This window comes from Antechinus flavipes, chromosome 5 (genome assembly GCF_016432865.1).
Source record: "Antechinus flavipes isolate AdamAnt ecotype Samford, QLD, Australia chromosome 5, AdamAnt_v2, whole genome shotgun sequence".
Lineage (NCBI taxonomy): Eukaryota > Metazoa > Chordata > Mammalia > Dasyuromorphia > Dasyuridae > Antechinus > Antechinus flavipes.
This window is the reverse complement of record NC_067402.1, coordinates 83,300,129-83,315,005: the sequence shown is the minus strand read 5'-3', so window position 1 is coordinate 83,315,005 and position 14,877 is coordinate 83,300,129. Positions and strand designations below refer to the sequence as shown.

The 14,877-nt window shown below is 32.1% G+C and overlaps 1 protein-coding gene across 2 annotated transcripts in view; it reads left to right on the top strand.

Annotated features, from left to right (window-relative positions):
* UBE3C (ubiquitin protein ligase E3C) overlaps positions 1-14,877 on the top strand; it is a 176,253-nt gene that overhangs the window by 107,317 nt on the left and 54,059 nt on the right. The window contains exons 16-18 of one of the 2 annotated variants that reach the window (XM_051963013.1): positions 2,483-2,577; positions 3,636-3,768; positions 11,522-11,769. In XM_051963013.1, coding sequence (XP_051818973.1) covers positions 2,483-2,577; positions 3,636-3,768; positions 11,522-11,769 — 476 coding nt within the window. Of the gene's footprint in view, positions 1-2,479; positions 2,578-3,635; positions 3,769-11,521; positions 11,770-14,877 lie in introns of both variants that reach the window. The other variant, XM_051963012.1, reaches the window with a different exon arrangement.

Genomic DNA, 14,877 nt, shown 5'->3' with positions numbered 1-14,877 from the left:
TATGTTTTTATTTGTTTTGTTAAACATTTTCCAATTATAATTTATTCTACTCTACTAAGAAGTTTGCTAGTAATTGTGCCCAGGGAAGTAAGTTTGACAGATCTAGTTTATATCACTTCTGCATAATTCTTTCTTTCAAGAATTGAGACATGTTCAGTATTTGTCATGTGTCTCTTCATTGTCCTTTGAGTGTTTTTCAGTTTCACTTGTTTTTAAGATTATAGCAATTCCTGACTTAAATGCCAAAAACATATTATGCTAAAAATATTAATTTTCATTATTAAGAAAAAGTTCAAAAATGTTTGTGTGTGCATGTATGTGTGCAACAGTCAACATTATTTACAAAGAAGAAATACTAAAAACTTTCTGAATGTATGTATGTGTAGGGATAAAACAAGGCTCTCCCCTCTCTTTATTATTTAACATAATTGCAGAAATCTAGTTGTTGCAATAAGAAGAAATAAATGAAATGTATAAATATTAACAAAAGAGGGGAATATATTTATTAATAGATGACATGATAGTTTTCATAGAAAACTGTAAATAATCAACAATAGAAAGTAATTAAGATAATTAGTAGTTTCAGTGAAATAACAGCATAAAAATTTAATAAAAATTGCCACCCTTTCTCCACAGAAGTAGCAGAAACAAAGAAGAAAATCTCCAAGCTTAGTGAGGCATGCTTAAAGCATTTATAAATACAATAGCAAAGAAAGAATTAAATAATTTAATGTATTGTTGCTCATTGTTGTACCAGATGTTTATTATATTACCAAAATTAATGTGTAGATTTAATACTCTAAGCCAAGCTGCTAATAAAAATTTATTTGGGGAATAAATGTTTTAGTAATTTTGTGTCAGTAGTGAAAAAAATAAGACAACACTAAAAAAAATAGCACAGCATTTCCAGCTTTCTGAGTATATCATTGCTTCTTAGAAGCCCCATCTTCATTTAGAACCCAGTTCATATGCCACTTCCTGTATGAGAACTTTGGTAATTCAGCTGCCAGCACCTCAACTCTTCCCTTACCTTGTATACATTTTGTCTTCTGTGTGTACATATAATTTTCCTATTCCCATTCCCATTCTTTTAGTTCATTAGCTGTTTCATTATTATATTTATGTCCTCAGTACTTTGCATAATACTTGAGACATAGGTACTTAGCAAATACTGGCGGACCATACATTTCTTTAAGAAAGATATTGTAGGGGGCAGCTAGATGGCACAGTGGATATCAACCCTGAGGTCAGTAGTATCTGAATTCAAATGTGACCTCAAGATACTTAACACTTCCTAGCAATGTGACCCTGGGCAAGTCACTTAACCCCAATTGCCTCAGTTTAAAAAAAGAAAAGAAAGAAAGACATTTGTAACCCAGTATTTCTGTTGAGTGCATAATTGCATTGTGCAGGATTACAACCTTTTTTAAGATAGAAGAATGTAGATAATGCCTTTCCTCTGAGATTATTTTCAATTTGCCTTGTATTCTATGTATGTAGCTGTTTTCATATTGTTATCCCCACTAGAATGTGAACTGTTTAAAGGCAGAGACAATACTTTTGCCCTTGTTGAAAGTAAACTCAGCCCTTGAAACAGTTCCTGACATATTAAGTGCTTAATAAATATTTATTAACTGATTTACAATACAAATAACTTTAATAAAAGATCATAAGAGTTTTATAAATCTGATGGTCTAATTTCAGCTGTCCTAGAATATAGGGATAAAGGATTACTAATATGTGTGATCATTGTGGATGGTTTCACAAAGAATCCAAGAGAGCAGAGGAGAATATATTGGACTCAGGACAAAAGTCTTTGGCCATTGACTTCTTGTGGTACTTCAGCTATCACTGGTGTATAGTGTAAAAGCATGGCTGTATTTTAAGAGAAAATACTTGAATTAAAAGATTGGTTTTGCCATTTTTTGGGAAAATATAGCATGTGGTAAGTGATTCAACCCCTCTAGGCTCAGTTTCTTCATCTGCAAAATAAAGCGTGATTGGGTTAGTTGACTTTTAGTGTCCTTGTAGCACTAGATCTGTCTTTATTTTGAGCTATTTCTTAAAAGATTGGGAAGATGGAACAGGAGACATGGATAGAGAGCATGACATAAACAAAGGCATAGGATCAGAGCATATCTTAGAATAGATAAGAGACAAATTGAGAAGGTAAGACAAAATGGGGTGAAAATGCAATGAATTATTAATGCAGGCAAAGAATTAATTGCATAGATAAAAAAACCATTGAACATCTTGGAAAAAGGAAATGGCAACAATAATTCATAATTATTAATCAATCAAAACAATGGTTTTTAGAAAATGAATTTTATATCATTGTGTGGCATGGGAATTATAGAATTTTATAAAGAGAAAGCTTTTCAGGGTTATTGCAGGACAAAAGCTGAATCTGATTTTTTAAAAAAAAAAAAAAAGGAAGTTATGAATGAAATAACCAAACTTTAAATTTTTATTTTTATAGTAGGTGTGGAACCAGCACCACTTTCAGTATCTGAGGAAAGGCAGCTTGCAATTCTGACAGAATTGCCTTTTGTAGTTCCATTTGAAGAAAGAGTAAAGGTAAGTAAATTCATTTGTTTTGCCTCTCTAATCACTATCTTTTTCAGACACTTTGTTTTATTGTTGAGAACATGGAAAATACTAAGTATGGTGTTATTAAATTATCTTCTTTTTAGCCAACTTTTAAAAAATTTTGTGATGTTAGGTTATAGAGCATTGAAAGTTTTTAAATTTTCATTTTTAACCTTATTTAAAGAAACCTTGTTAAGTATCCATTGTTTACTAACAGTTACTTAAGGTGCCATTATTTCCAAGTAAAATTCTGAAAAGATAATGGTCTACCTGTAAACATGTACCAAATAGCAGTATTTCAAAGAGAGTTAACTATTGTTTGCAATAATATTGCCCAGTTTGTTCAAGTAGAACTATTTTGAAGGTGATCATTGTGCATTAGTCATCCGTTATAAATGTTGGTTTTAAAAAACATAAAGGAGTGAAGACATGTTGTAAGAAAACATATCTTTAGACCATATAATGATTTGCAAAATACTTTCCTCACCCTAGTCCTGTGAATTAGTTAGCATGAGGATTATCGTGAGTATTTATATATGAGGAAGCTAAAACAAAGAGGCTAAATGAATTGCACTACAGCTCTCAACTAGAAAGTATTGGCTCTGGAGTGGGCATTTAGCCTGGTCTCCTGATCCTGAGACTGCTGTCCTAATCCTAATTTCAAGTGTGCATTGAGAAACTTAGTCAGAATCATATTAGTCTTTATGAGTTTTTTAGGAAAATGAATGCCTTAGAATCAGACATAAGTATAATGATCCTCTGTTTATCATGACTGTCTTTTTTGTATTAGGTAGAAAATGGTCACTGGAGAGATCCTCTTTCCCCAGTCCTACTGTGTTTAGTGAATTTTTTTTAGAATGACTAGTGTTTTTTATGCATGTATTTCAAAAAAAGAAAAAAAAATCCTAAAATTTACTTTATATTTTCTGAGCTCCCTCTGCTGGATCTTCTATACTAGTTATTTTTACATATATTGTTTCTCACTAATTGTCAGCTGATTTTCACCCCACAAATATTTTGTAGTTTTCATTTTTTTTGTTTGTCAGATCTTTCAAAGATTAATCTATGCAGATAAACAAGAAGTACAAGGAGATGGTCCATTTCTGGATGGAATTAATGTTACAATCCGAAGAAATTATATTTATGAAGATGCTTATGATAAACTTTCCCCAGAAAATGGTATGTTTAACAATATTATTCTATAATAATTGATCGTCAAAGCAATAAGTTGTCAGCATCCTTTTCACTATGGGAAAAAGTGTTGCATAGTTTGAAAATAGTGAGAACTGGGATTAAATCATTTCTTTGCTCTTCTCATTTTTTGAAGAAGTAAACTCATCTTTTGAAATTTTGGTTTACTGAGTTGTAAATGAAGAGTATTAGTTTAGTTATTTTTAAGAATTACTCCAATTAAATCTATAGTCCTAATTTTTAAATTTTTTTTAAATATCTATCTATCTATTTATTTATAATAACTTTTTATTGACAGAACCCATGCCAGGGTAATTTTTTTTTACAACATTATCCCTTGCACTCGCTTCTGTTCCAATTTTTCCCCTCTCTCCCTCCATCCCTTCCTCCATCTGGCAAGCAGTCCTATATGTTAAATATGTTGCAGTATATCCTAGATACAATATATATTTGCAGAACCAAGATTATAAATAAATTAGAGGAACATAGGATAGTTTATCTCTCAGACTTGTGGAGGAGAAAGAAATTTGTGACCAAAGATGAACTAGAGATCATTACTGATCACAAAATAGAAAATTTTGATTATATCAAATTAAAAAGCCTTTGTACAAACAGAACTAAGGCAAACAAGATTAGAAGGGAAGCAACAAACTGGGAAAACATCTTCACAGTTAAAGATTCTGATAAAGGCCTCATTTCCAAAATATATAGAGAATTGAGTTAAATTTATAAGAAATCAAGCCATTCTCCAATTGATAAATGGTCAAAGGATATGAACAGACAATTTTCAGAGGATGAAATTGAAACTATTACCACTCATATGAAAGAGTGTTCCAAATCACTATTGATCAGAGAAATGCAAATTAAGGTAACTCTGAGATACCACCACACACCTGTCAGATTGGCTAAGATGACAGGAAAAAATAATGATGAATGTTGGAGGGGATGCAGGAAAACTGGGACACTGATGCATTGTTGGTGGAGTTATGAACGAATCCAACCATTCTGGAGAGCAATCTGGAATTATGCCCAAAAAGTTATCAAATTGTGCATACCCTTTGATCCAGCAGTTTTACTTCTGGGCTTATATCCCAAAGAAATACTAAAGAAGGGAAAGGGACCTGTATGTGCCAAAATGTTTGTGGCAGCCCTGTTTGTAGTGGCTAGACACTGGAAATTGAATGGATGCCCATCAATTGGAGAATGGCTGGGTAAATTATGGTATATGAATGTTATGGAATATTATTGTTCTGTAAGAAATGACCAGCAGGATGAATAGAGAGGCTTGGAGAGAATTACATGAACTGATGCTAATTTTTAAGTTTTTTTATAATTTACACATATTGTTATCTGTCTTGAAAGCAAAAGAATATATTAAATCTGATTTCAAAAAATATATATTGCCAAGGACTAAACATACCCAGCTTTATATAAAGCTAAGAATTTTTTTCTATTTATAATGATTTTTACTAAATGCTTTGAAATATTAACATTGCTTTCAAAATTCTAGGTATATAGCCATTTCAAAGGTTGGTACAAAACCTTGTTTAACTTAAATTCAAATAAAAAAATTTTTTTAGATAGATGTAACAGCAGATATGTTGATCAACATATATGTTTCAAGTAATAAGTAGAATATAGCTCAACTTTAGGTAAATTAGGTAAATTTTAAAATTTACAAATTTAGATTTATTTCCAGATTACAAAAATTATTATTGTAACCTTTATTAAAATGATTTGCAATTTTTCAGATGGATTATATATACTTCTTAATATGTTATTACTTCATGCTACCTTTGGTAGCTAAGAGGCGCAGTGGATAGAGTTCTGGGTCTAGAGTCAGGAAGACATATCTTTCTGAATTCATATCTGGCCTCTTGACGCTAGTTGTGTGACCCTGGGTAAATCACTTAACCCTGTTTGCCTTAGTTTCTTCATCTGTAAAATGATCTGGAGAAGGAAATGGTAAATCACTTCAGGATCTTTTCCAAGAAATCCTGAAAGGGGAGAGAGGAGGGAGCACAAAGAATTAGACATGACTGAAAGGAGTGAATAACAAACATGCTACCTTTACATGCAGTAAAAAAAAATTTTTTTTACATTTTATGTCAGTTTCTAGGTCTTCTTTGTGTCTTTAATTCCGTATTTATTATAAATCTGATAGTGGTTTGAAATAACTTTTATTGTTAAAATAATTCCTTTAAGTTTAATTGAAAACATTGTTATTGTTGTACCTTGCTGTTTTTGATTGAAAGATAACAATTCTGGAAAGATTTCCATTGAAAATGATTGGAATTTTTAATAAATTGGTTATAATATACCTATTTGGATAAATTAGCTATTGAGACCAAACAAATCTTCAGGAATTTTGTTAGCTGATGGTGTTTTTTGTTTGGTTTAGATTTGAAGGGATGAATGTTTCTTAATCTTGTTTTACTGTGGTCCACGATGCTGATCTTTATATATAAGAGTGGTTAATATTTTTTTTAATTGAAAAATGAAATCTGGATAACACTTCAGAATATATAAAAAGACAAGAATTTTATCATTCAACAATTTAGAGGAGCCATAGAATATTTTATTTTTAAATGCTTAATATAAATGTGCGTGGGGTATGTGGATATATACATAATATACTTATATGAGTGTGTATGTATATGTAAACAGAAAAGTAATTGGAAAAACATGTATGTTCTTAATTTTTCAACTGTGTCATCAAGAAGTTGTAGTAGACACAGTAACACTATCTGGACAGATGGGCTAAATAAACCAGGTTGAAGGTAATCAAAGGGCCTTAAACTCATCAGCAAATTAGGCATAATGTCTACCCCAAGTATGTAAAGACTTTACCTGTTGGGGTGGATAGATGTGAACAGTTGGTACCATTGGCCATGAAAGTGGCTATAGCAGACATTGTGGAGCATTTAGAACTTGGTTACACATTGAAGATGCCAGGGTCATCTTCTACATTCTGGACCATCCAGTTATCTTGATTTTTATCTTCCCACTGAACGTCTATGCTCTGGAAATTTGAGACTAACTATTTTATGCAAATCTGTCTCACCTTCACAGTGTCATTTGTCCTCTCTGAAAATGAAGGATGAATATTTGCAATTTTTGATTATGCAATTTTTGAAGATCTTGGTGTTTAAGACTTAAAGAGATGATGATCTTTGTCAGTGCATGGGCTAGCCACTCCTTACCAGTTGAGGATTGATTTGTTAAGGAAGTAGATTAAAAAGTGTGATTTCCTGCCTGGGAAGTGTATTCATACATGCGGGTGCGCGCGTGCGCACACATACACACACACACACACACACACACACACACACACACACACACAGAGGATAGGAACCAGCAGGGAAAATTTTACATGACAGAATGGTGAGTCCATTTATATTAATAGAACCTACAGTAGTATCTGAGCTTTTCCTTGAATGTCTTGCACAATTAACCACTATTAATGTTTTAGTCAACAAGAAGTATTTTTAAATGTTTCTTTTATTTTAAAAATTCCAATGTTTTATTCGAGATGATTAAGGGTAAGACTTGAGGGACCTATCCAAAATCAAACTAAAGGTAACTTTAGAATTACTGTTTTAAGGAAGAGGAAAATTGAACCAGGTATATGTCACCAAGTTCTTATATAGACAATAGTGATTTGCTTGAGTAAATTGCTATTTTCATGTGAGATTCTTAAGAAAAAGCCTAGGACAGTCCTCTTTGTAATGGCCAGAAACTGGAAACTGAGTGGATGCCCATCAATTGGAGAATGGCTGAATAAATTGTGGTATATGAATATTATGGAATATTATTGTTCTGTAAGAAATGACTAGCAGGATGATTTCAGAAAAGCCTGGAGAGACTTACATGAACTGATGCTCAGTGAAATGAGCAGGACCAGGAGATCATGATATACTTCAACAACAGTACTATATGATGATCAATTCTGATGGACATGGCCCTCTTCAACACTGAGATGAACCAAATCAGTTCCAATAGAGCAGTAATGAACTGAACCAGCTACACCCAGGGAAAGAACTCTGAGAGATGATTATGAATCACTACATAGAATTCCCAATCCCTCTATTTTTGTTCTCCTGCATTTTTGATTTCCTTCACAGGCTAATTGTACACTATTTCAAAGTCCTATTCTTTTTGTACAGCAAAATAACTGTTTGGACATGTATACATATATTGTATTTAACTTATACTTTAACATATTTAACATGTATTGGTCATCAATGCTAAAAATTACCTATGCATATATCTTGTAAATAAAAAGCTATTAAAAAAAAAAAACTAAAAAAGCCTGGGAAATGCTAAGACTGAGACCACCTGGTCTAACTTCAATTAGCCATTATTTAACTGAACTTTTTTTTTTTCTGTTAGCATCCTTTTCTCCACTTTCCCCTTTTCTCTTATCAGATGCTTGACAATGATTTTTAGTGTACTAGTTCTTACAGGTTATCTGATAATTGATTTGACTCACACCTAAAGTAGGAGGAGAGAAATAGGATCCTTATCTTCTGGATTTTTAAAAAATATATTACAATATCATAATTATCAATTATGATAATTCCCATATTACAATTGGGAATAACATATATTTTTGAAAATTGTAGCCCAGCATTTTGTCTTTAAATATCACTTCCTTGACTTGATGTCTAATCAGTTAGGTTTTTAAGTTTTGGTATGGCAGAAGAATATAAAGATTAGTATGTCTGAAAGTTACAAGTACTGCATTCTGCTTTTAAAAAGATAATAGTGACATTTATAGCACTTACATAAGCTAATGAATCATATCATAAAGTATATCTGTTAACCAGTTATTCTCATATGATTATAAAGTAGAATGGATTTTGCCTGGGAAGAAATTATAGATAGAGCAACAGAGACACCATCCATTTCACATAAGCTAGAATATAAACAACTACATAAACAGCTTGAGAATTTGTATCAGAATTCTGGAATAAAAATAAATATATCTTGAATATTTAACTAAATAAAAAGAAACATCCTAGTGACAATTGGCATTAAATATCTAATAAGAGTATTTTCATAATTACACTCTTGAAGGTGTCATGTACCTTTTGGATTGAATTTTAGTCTTTATTCCAAATGGTTTGAAATATCTTCTCCCAAAATTTTGGGTGTCTTATTTACTTTTATTTTCTTCTATAACAGCTCTAGGAAGAAGTGAATGCTTCTTCCCAGGATTATATAACTTCTACCTCCCCGACAGTTATACTGTATAAATGAGAATCAGAGCAAGTATATAATATGCTCCACCATGCTTTTATTTAATTCTTTTCTTTTGAATAAGGTTTCCATCCAGAGGCATGTTCCAAATTTGTAATTAATTCTACCAAGTTTCATGATGCCTATTAAGTAAAATTTGCCTCCTTGTGGCCTTTAGTTCTTTTTACATGTTGCTTTTGCTGTGGGCATTTGTCCATGGATATCTAAGGCTGTGAGTTTTATTTCTGGCTTCTTTTTTAGTCTTCTGAATCGAGATAGGCATTTGCTAAACATACTGGCCACTAGAACTTCTGATTTTCAGGACTGCTAAATTTTAAAATTATTATTTATTTTTAGCTTTTTTTTTTTTTTTTTTTTTTTGGTAAAAAATCTGGCTTTCAAAGTCTCTCTTTCCCTTCCAGCTCCTTATGTCACAATCAATTCTATCAGTTATACATATGAAATCATGGAAAACATTTTCATATTAGCCATATTGTCCAAAAAAAAAAAAGGGGAGGGGGGGTGCGGACGCAAGAAAAAGAAAGTGGAAAAAATTATGTTTTAGTTTGCATTCAAGCTCTCAAAAATTCCTTTTCTGGAAGTGAATGGCATCTTCATAAGTCCTTCAAAATTGTCTTGGATAATTGAATTGATCAGAATAGCTAAGTTATCTACAGTTGATCATTATACAATATTGATATTACTGTATTCAGTCTTCTCATTCTGCTGATATAACTTTGTATCAGTTCATTAAGTTTTCCCAACTACTATACTTCCTTAATTGCAGCTACTTTTTGTGATACCTATTTTAGTGTGTGTATGTAGTTTTCTCTTTTTCTCATCTTTTAAATTTTAAAACATTTATGATAGTTTTACTAAAGACTAGACAAATGAACTTTGTTTGATTTTTGTAGATATATTTTCTCTATCATTACCCATGAATCCAGTCCATTATTCCCATTTAAATCTTAGTCCATCAATCCTCATCACATTCTTAAATTTCATTTTCTTAGTCTACTTTTCACTTCTGAAATCTGTTTTTCTCTTCTCTCTCTCTCTTGCCATCAGTGGGTAGCTGTGAGAAAAACAACATAAACACTGTAGGATCTTAGTTTTCACACCAGGACTTTGTGAAGTATGAATGAATAAAAAAATGAACAGGCCTTTGCTAAGCATATGCTTTACCACTAGAGATATAAAAAGGTTCTAGGAGTTTCTCCTCTGCTAGGAGTGGTATAACATAGGGAAAGGAATTTTATCTAGGGAATCACAGGTTTTGTGAGTAGAAAAATAAGACAATCTGTTATCTCATTCTGTCTAATAGATCACTTAGGTAGTATTGATTTGACTATTGTTCCCAGAACAAGCGATAGAGATTGAAAACAACTGAAAAGCATGTTTGTATAAGTGTCTGCTAGGCTGATGGCAAGTTGCTTTTGCTGAGTAGATCCTAGTTTTCTGGTGATTAGGGACAGCCAACTACAGTGAGTATGAGTGTCTCAGGTGAATGAAACTTCCCCAGAGTAGTGAAATGATCTTTACGGAAGGGGCTATTCAGGTAAAGATGGCAGTACCTTAGATTCCTGCTGGGTGAGGGATTGTTGGACAAGAGTTGCCTTAAAATTATAAACCATTGTGACAGAAAATAGGTTTTTACACTATGTATTGCAACAACCTCTAAATTAAAAATTATTGCTAGCAAGAAGTCTCTTCTAACCTCATTTTAAAAATGAGAAAACTGACTCACAGTAGTAACTACTGATAGTTATTTTATATAGCATTTTGAAGGATCTGTAGTAGTTTACAAACATTACTCCATTCAAGACTCAAAAAAGTTTTGTGACCTAAGTACTAAAGAAACTGTGTATCTATTTTAAAAATCAAAAACTTGAGCTTGGACAGTTTATGTTAAGTTTAAGTATTCTCTTTGACCACTTAATTAGGGAAATGGCTTCTGTATTTAAATTAGATTTGTATCAATTCGCTATAGAGTTTGGATAGTAGCATTATTTTAGAGTTGGTTAATATAAAATATTTTTCTTCTATAGCTTTCTCTTCTTTACATTGTGCTTATTTTGTTTATGCAATAATCCTTAGTGTATAATTTTTCCCAAAAAATATTTTCATCAAGATTTTTTCCTGCAGTCTTTCAAAATGCTTTATTGATCTTTTTTATTAAGTAAAAAAAAATTAATAAATAACTGCCTATTGTCATTACCTCCTTTTTACTTTGTTGTAATCTTTTTGTTCTCTTATTAGTTTATTCTATGTCAGATTAATCTTATTGTTCATTAAAAACTGGTTTTCCTCCTTAGTTTTTTCCTTTTGTGTTAATAGTGATTATGTATTTTCCTATTTTAAGCTGGCAAAAAATTTTTTTTAAATTAAGATGATGATGAGTTGATTGTAATTTTGTGGGTTTTTTTTTAATATAAATTGTTCTGATGCACAAATCTCTTGAATTATTTTCATTTGTCTTTTCCTTCACCTGTTTTTTTAGAGCCTGATTTGAAAAAGCGAATTCGTGTACACTTACTAAATGCACATGGCCTGGATGAAGCTGGCATTGATGGTGGGGGCATATTTAGAGAATTCTTGAATGAACTACTAAAATCAGGGTTTAACCCCAACCAAGGATTTTTTAAGACCACTAATGAAGGACTTCTATATCCTAATCCTGCTGCACAGATGCTTGTTGGAGATTCTTTTGCCAGACATTACTATTTTCTTGGCAGAATGCTGGGAAAGGTAAAGAATTTATTTTATTTTGGAATAAATTTGTAAACCTGTGTTTTATTTGGGAAATATATTCTCAGTTAATGTTGAAAAATATTGAATTTCTTTGTTTTTGACCTAACCTATACATTTTTGCTTAAAGATTTAGATTTACATTAAATACTAAAATGTTATTGAGAAACATTTTACTGCTTTAGAAAATATATAATCCATGAAAGCCAGACATGATATACCTCATGTGTCTATCATCAAATATGCTTGATTTATAGGCTAGTATGATAGAAATCATGTTCCTCTTTGCTTCCAGAATAAAACTTAAAATTAACAGATGCAAAAAGTGTTCATTTGCTATTACATAACTGTGCTTCCTCTGAAGGGTCAGCTTAGCTTGATATAAGTGTAACGAGGAATTAATTAATAATCATTTGTTTCTAATATAATTATATACCACCAGTGTGCTGTACACTGGGAATACAGTTACAAAGATGATACAGCTTTTGACCTCAGATAGCATATATTTTTTCTCATATATGTTGGCTGTATGACCCCTGGCAAATCTTGCATCTCTGTGCTCCCAGGCAATTTTCTTAAGACTATTAATTTCAGAAAAGTTGCAATATGCATTAGTATTGGGTCCTTACTCCCTGGGATATTCCTACATCATTGATGCCACAAGTCTGTACTTCCTTCCCTGTCCCAAGTTCCCCAAACAACAAAGAAAAGAAGGAAAAAAAATGTTCTGTTCTCTATGGCTGTCTTGCGGGAAAAATGTAGATTATTACAAGGCAGAATTTTATTTTTGGCAAAATAGATTTGGTGAGAGTTTTTTGTTGATAGTTTCCTTTTTGATTTTGTTATGTTTTGTGGGGGGTTTTGGCCACTTTTTTTTAGGTAAGAGTAGGGCAGTGTTTTAGGGTGAAAATATATCTTGGAAGACAGAGGACCTGGGCTCCAATCCTACCTCTCTCACCTGTGTGTTCTTGGAAAAGTCACTAAATTTCTTTGAGTCTCAGTTTCTTCACCTGCAAAATGGCATGATTGAACCTACTTGATTTTTTAAGATTCCTTTAAGCTCTAAATCTGTGACTCAAAGGAAACTAGATCTAAGACTGAGGCCATGGTGTGTGTTGGCTCCAACACTCTTGGTGTTGACAGCAACAACCTTGATGATTGGGAACTGGGGGGGTAGGTGGTGGTGGGTCGTGGTGGTATTTTAGTTTTTTACTTTAAAATCAAGATAGTTATATTGCATTTTTCCCTGTGAGGTAAATACATCAAAATATAGTTACTTTTAGGATCTTTACAACCTTGAAGTACTTTTGAGATTATCAAAGAAAAAATTCAGTTGTTTAGAGTCGTTTTGTTATATATTAAAATAAATTTTTTTCTAATTATTGAAATTAGTCTTACATGGATGATTGATTTGGTAGCTGATATTAATGCTTAAGTAAAGTCTTGGCTCCCATGCTTTTCAAGAATAAATGTTTTTAGAGGCTTCTCTATCTCCCCATAGTTTGTAACATTAAACATTTTTTGTGGATATATAATTTGTGATTGAGGAAATACCTAGTAATGATAACAATTGTGAATTCATTAATAAATTGGTATTTTATTCTTTTTTTCTTTTTCTTTTTTGTTGAAGCAATTGGGGTTAAGTGACTTGCCCAGGGTCACACAGTTAGGAAGTGCTAAGTGTCTGAGGTCAAATTTGAACTCAGTTCCTCCTGACTTCATGGCTGATGCTCTATCCACTGTGCCACCTAGCTGTTCCTAAATTGGTATCTTATAAATCACAGCTACATCTACATATGTGTGCTACATACCTTGATTCTATTAAATATTTTACTAAGGTGACTGCTCCTCTGTTTTAGAACTTTCTGAGATTTGAAGTCTAATGTGCACATGAATTCTTAAACTTCTTTTTGTGACTCTTAAGACCCAGTAGTTTACACTCCCATGTTTTGACAGTCAAGTGATGTAAAATTTTCTGTTTTCTTAGTTTTGATTAAACTAGAGTTTTCTGTACCTTTTTAGTCAATGTCATAACAATTAGAAATTAGACTCACCTCCTTCTTAAATTTATTTCTTCATGCAACTTATTCTTTTTTTTTTTAATAATTATAACTTTTTATTGACAGAACCCATGCCTGGGTAATTTTTTACAACATTATCCCTTGCACTCACTTCTGTTTGTCCCAAATTTTTACCTCCCTCCCTCCACCCCCTCCCCCAGATGGCAAGCAGTCCTATACATGTTAAATATGTCACAGTATATCCTAGATACAATATATGTGTGCAGAACCGAACAGTTCTCTTATTGTACAGGAAGAATTGGATTCAGAAGGTAAAAGTAGCCCGGAAAGAAAAATAAAAATGCAAATAGTTTACATTCATTTCTCAGTGTTCTTTCTTTGGCTGTAGCTGCTTCTGTCCATCATTGATCAATTGAAACTGAATTAAATCTTCTATTTGTTGAAGAAATCCACTTCCATTAGGATATATCCTCATACGGTATCGTTGCATGCAACTTATTCTTAAGCTTTAATTTCAAACATTTGTTTTATTAGAATCATTTATACTAAAATTGCCAGTGTAATTTAATTTTAATACCTTATAAAACTTGTTATAAAAGTGAGTTTGTAACCTTGCAAAAACTCTATTATATAGTATTATAATTCTCATTTTACATACAAAGAAACTGAAGGATGTGTTCATTTATTTCCTGGATAGGGAACAGAATAACTGTCCATTTCCCTAATTTTGTTCAACTTATTACAACATAACAACTTCTTCTGCATCATCACTTAAGAAGTGTTCCTCTTTCCTAGCTGTATGACTTTGGGCAAGTTACTTAACCCCAATTGCCTCAGCAAATAAAAAGAAAAGAAAAAAGAAATGTTCCTTCAGCCTTGACTTGGAACCTTTGGTGATAAAAATCATCCTACTGGTCATTTCTTACAGAACAATAATATTCCATAACATTCATATACTATAATTCATTCAGCCATTCTCCAATTGATGGGCATCCACTCAGTTTCCAGTTTCTTGCCACTACAAAAAGGGCTGCCACAAACGTTTTTGCACATGTGGGTTCCTTTCCCTTCTTTAAGATCTCTTCTG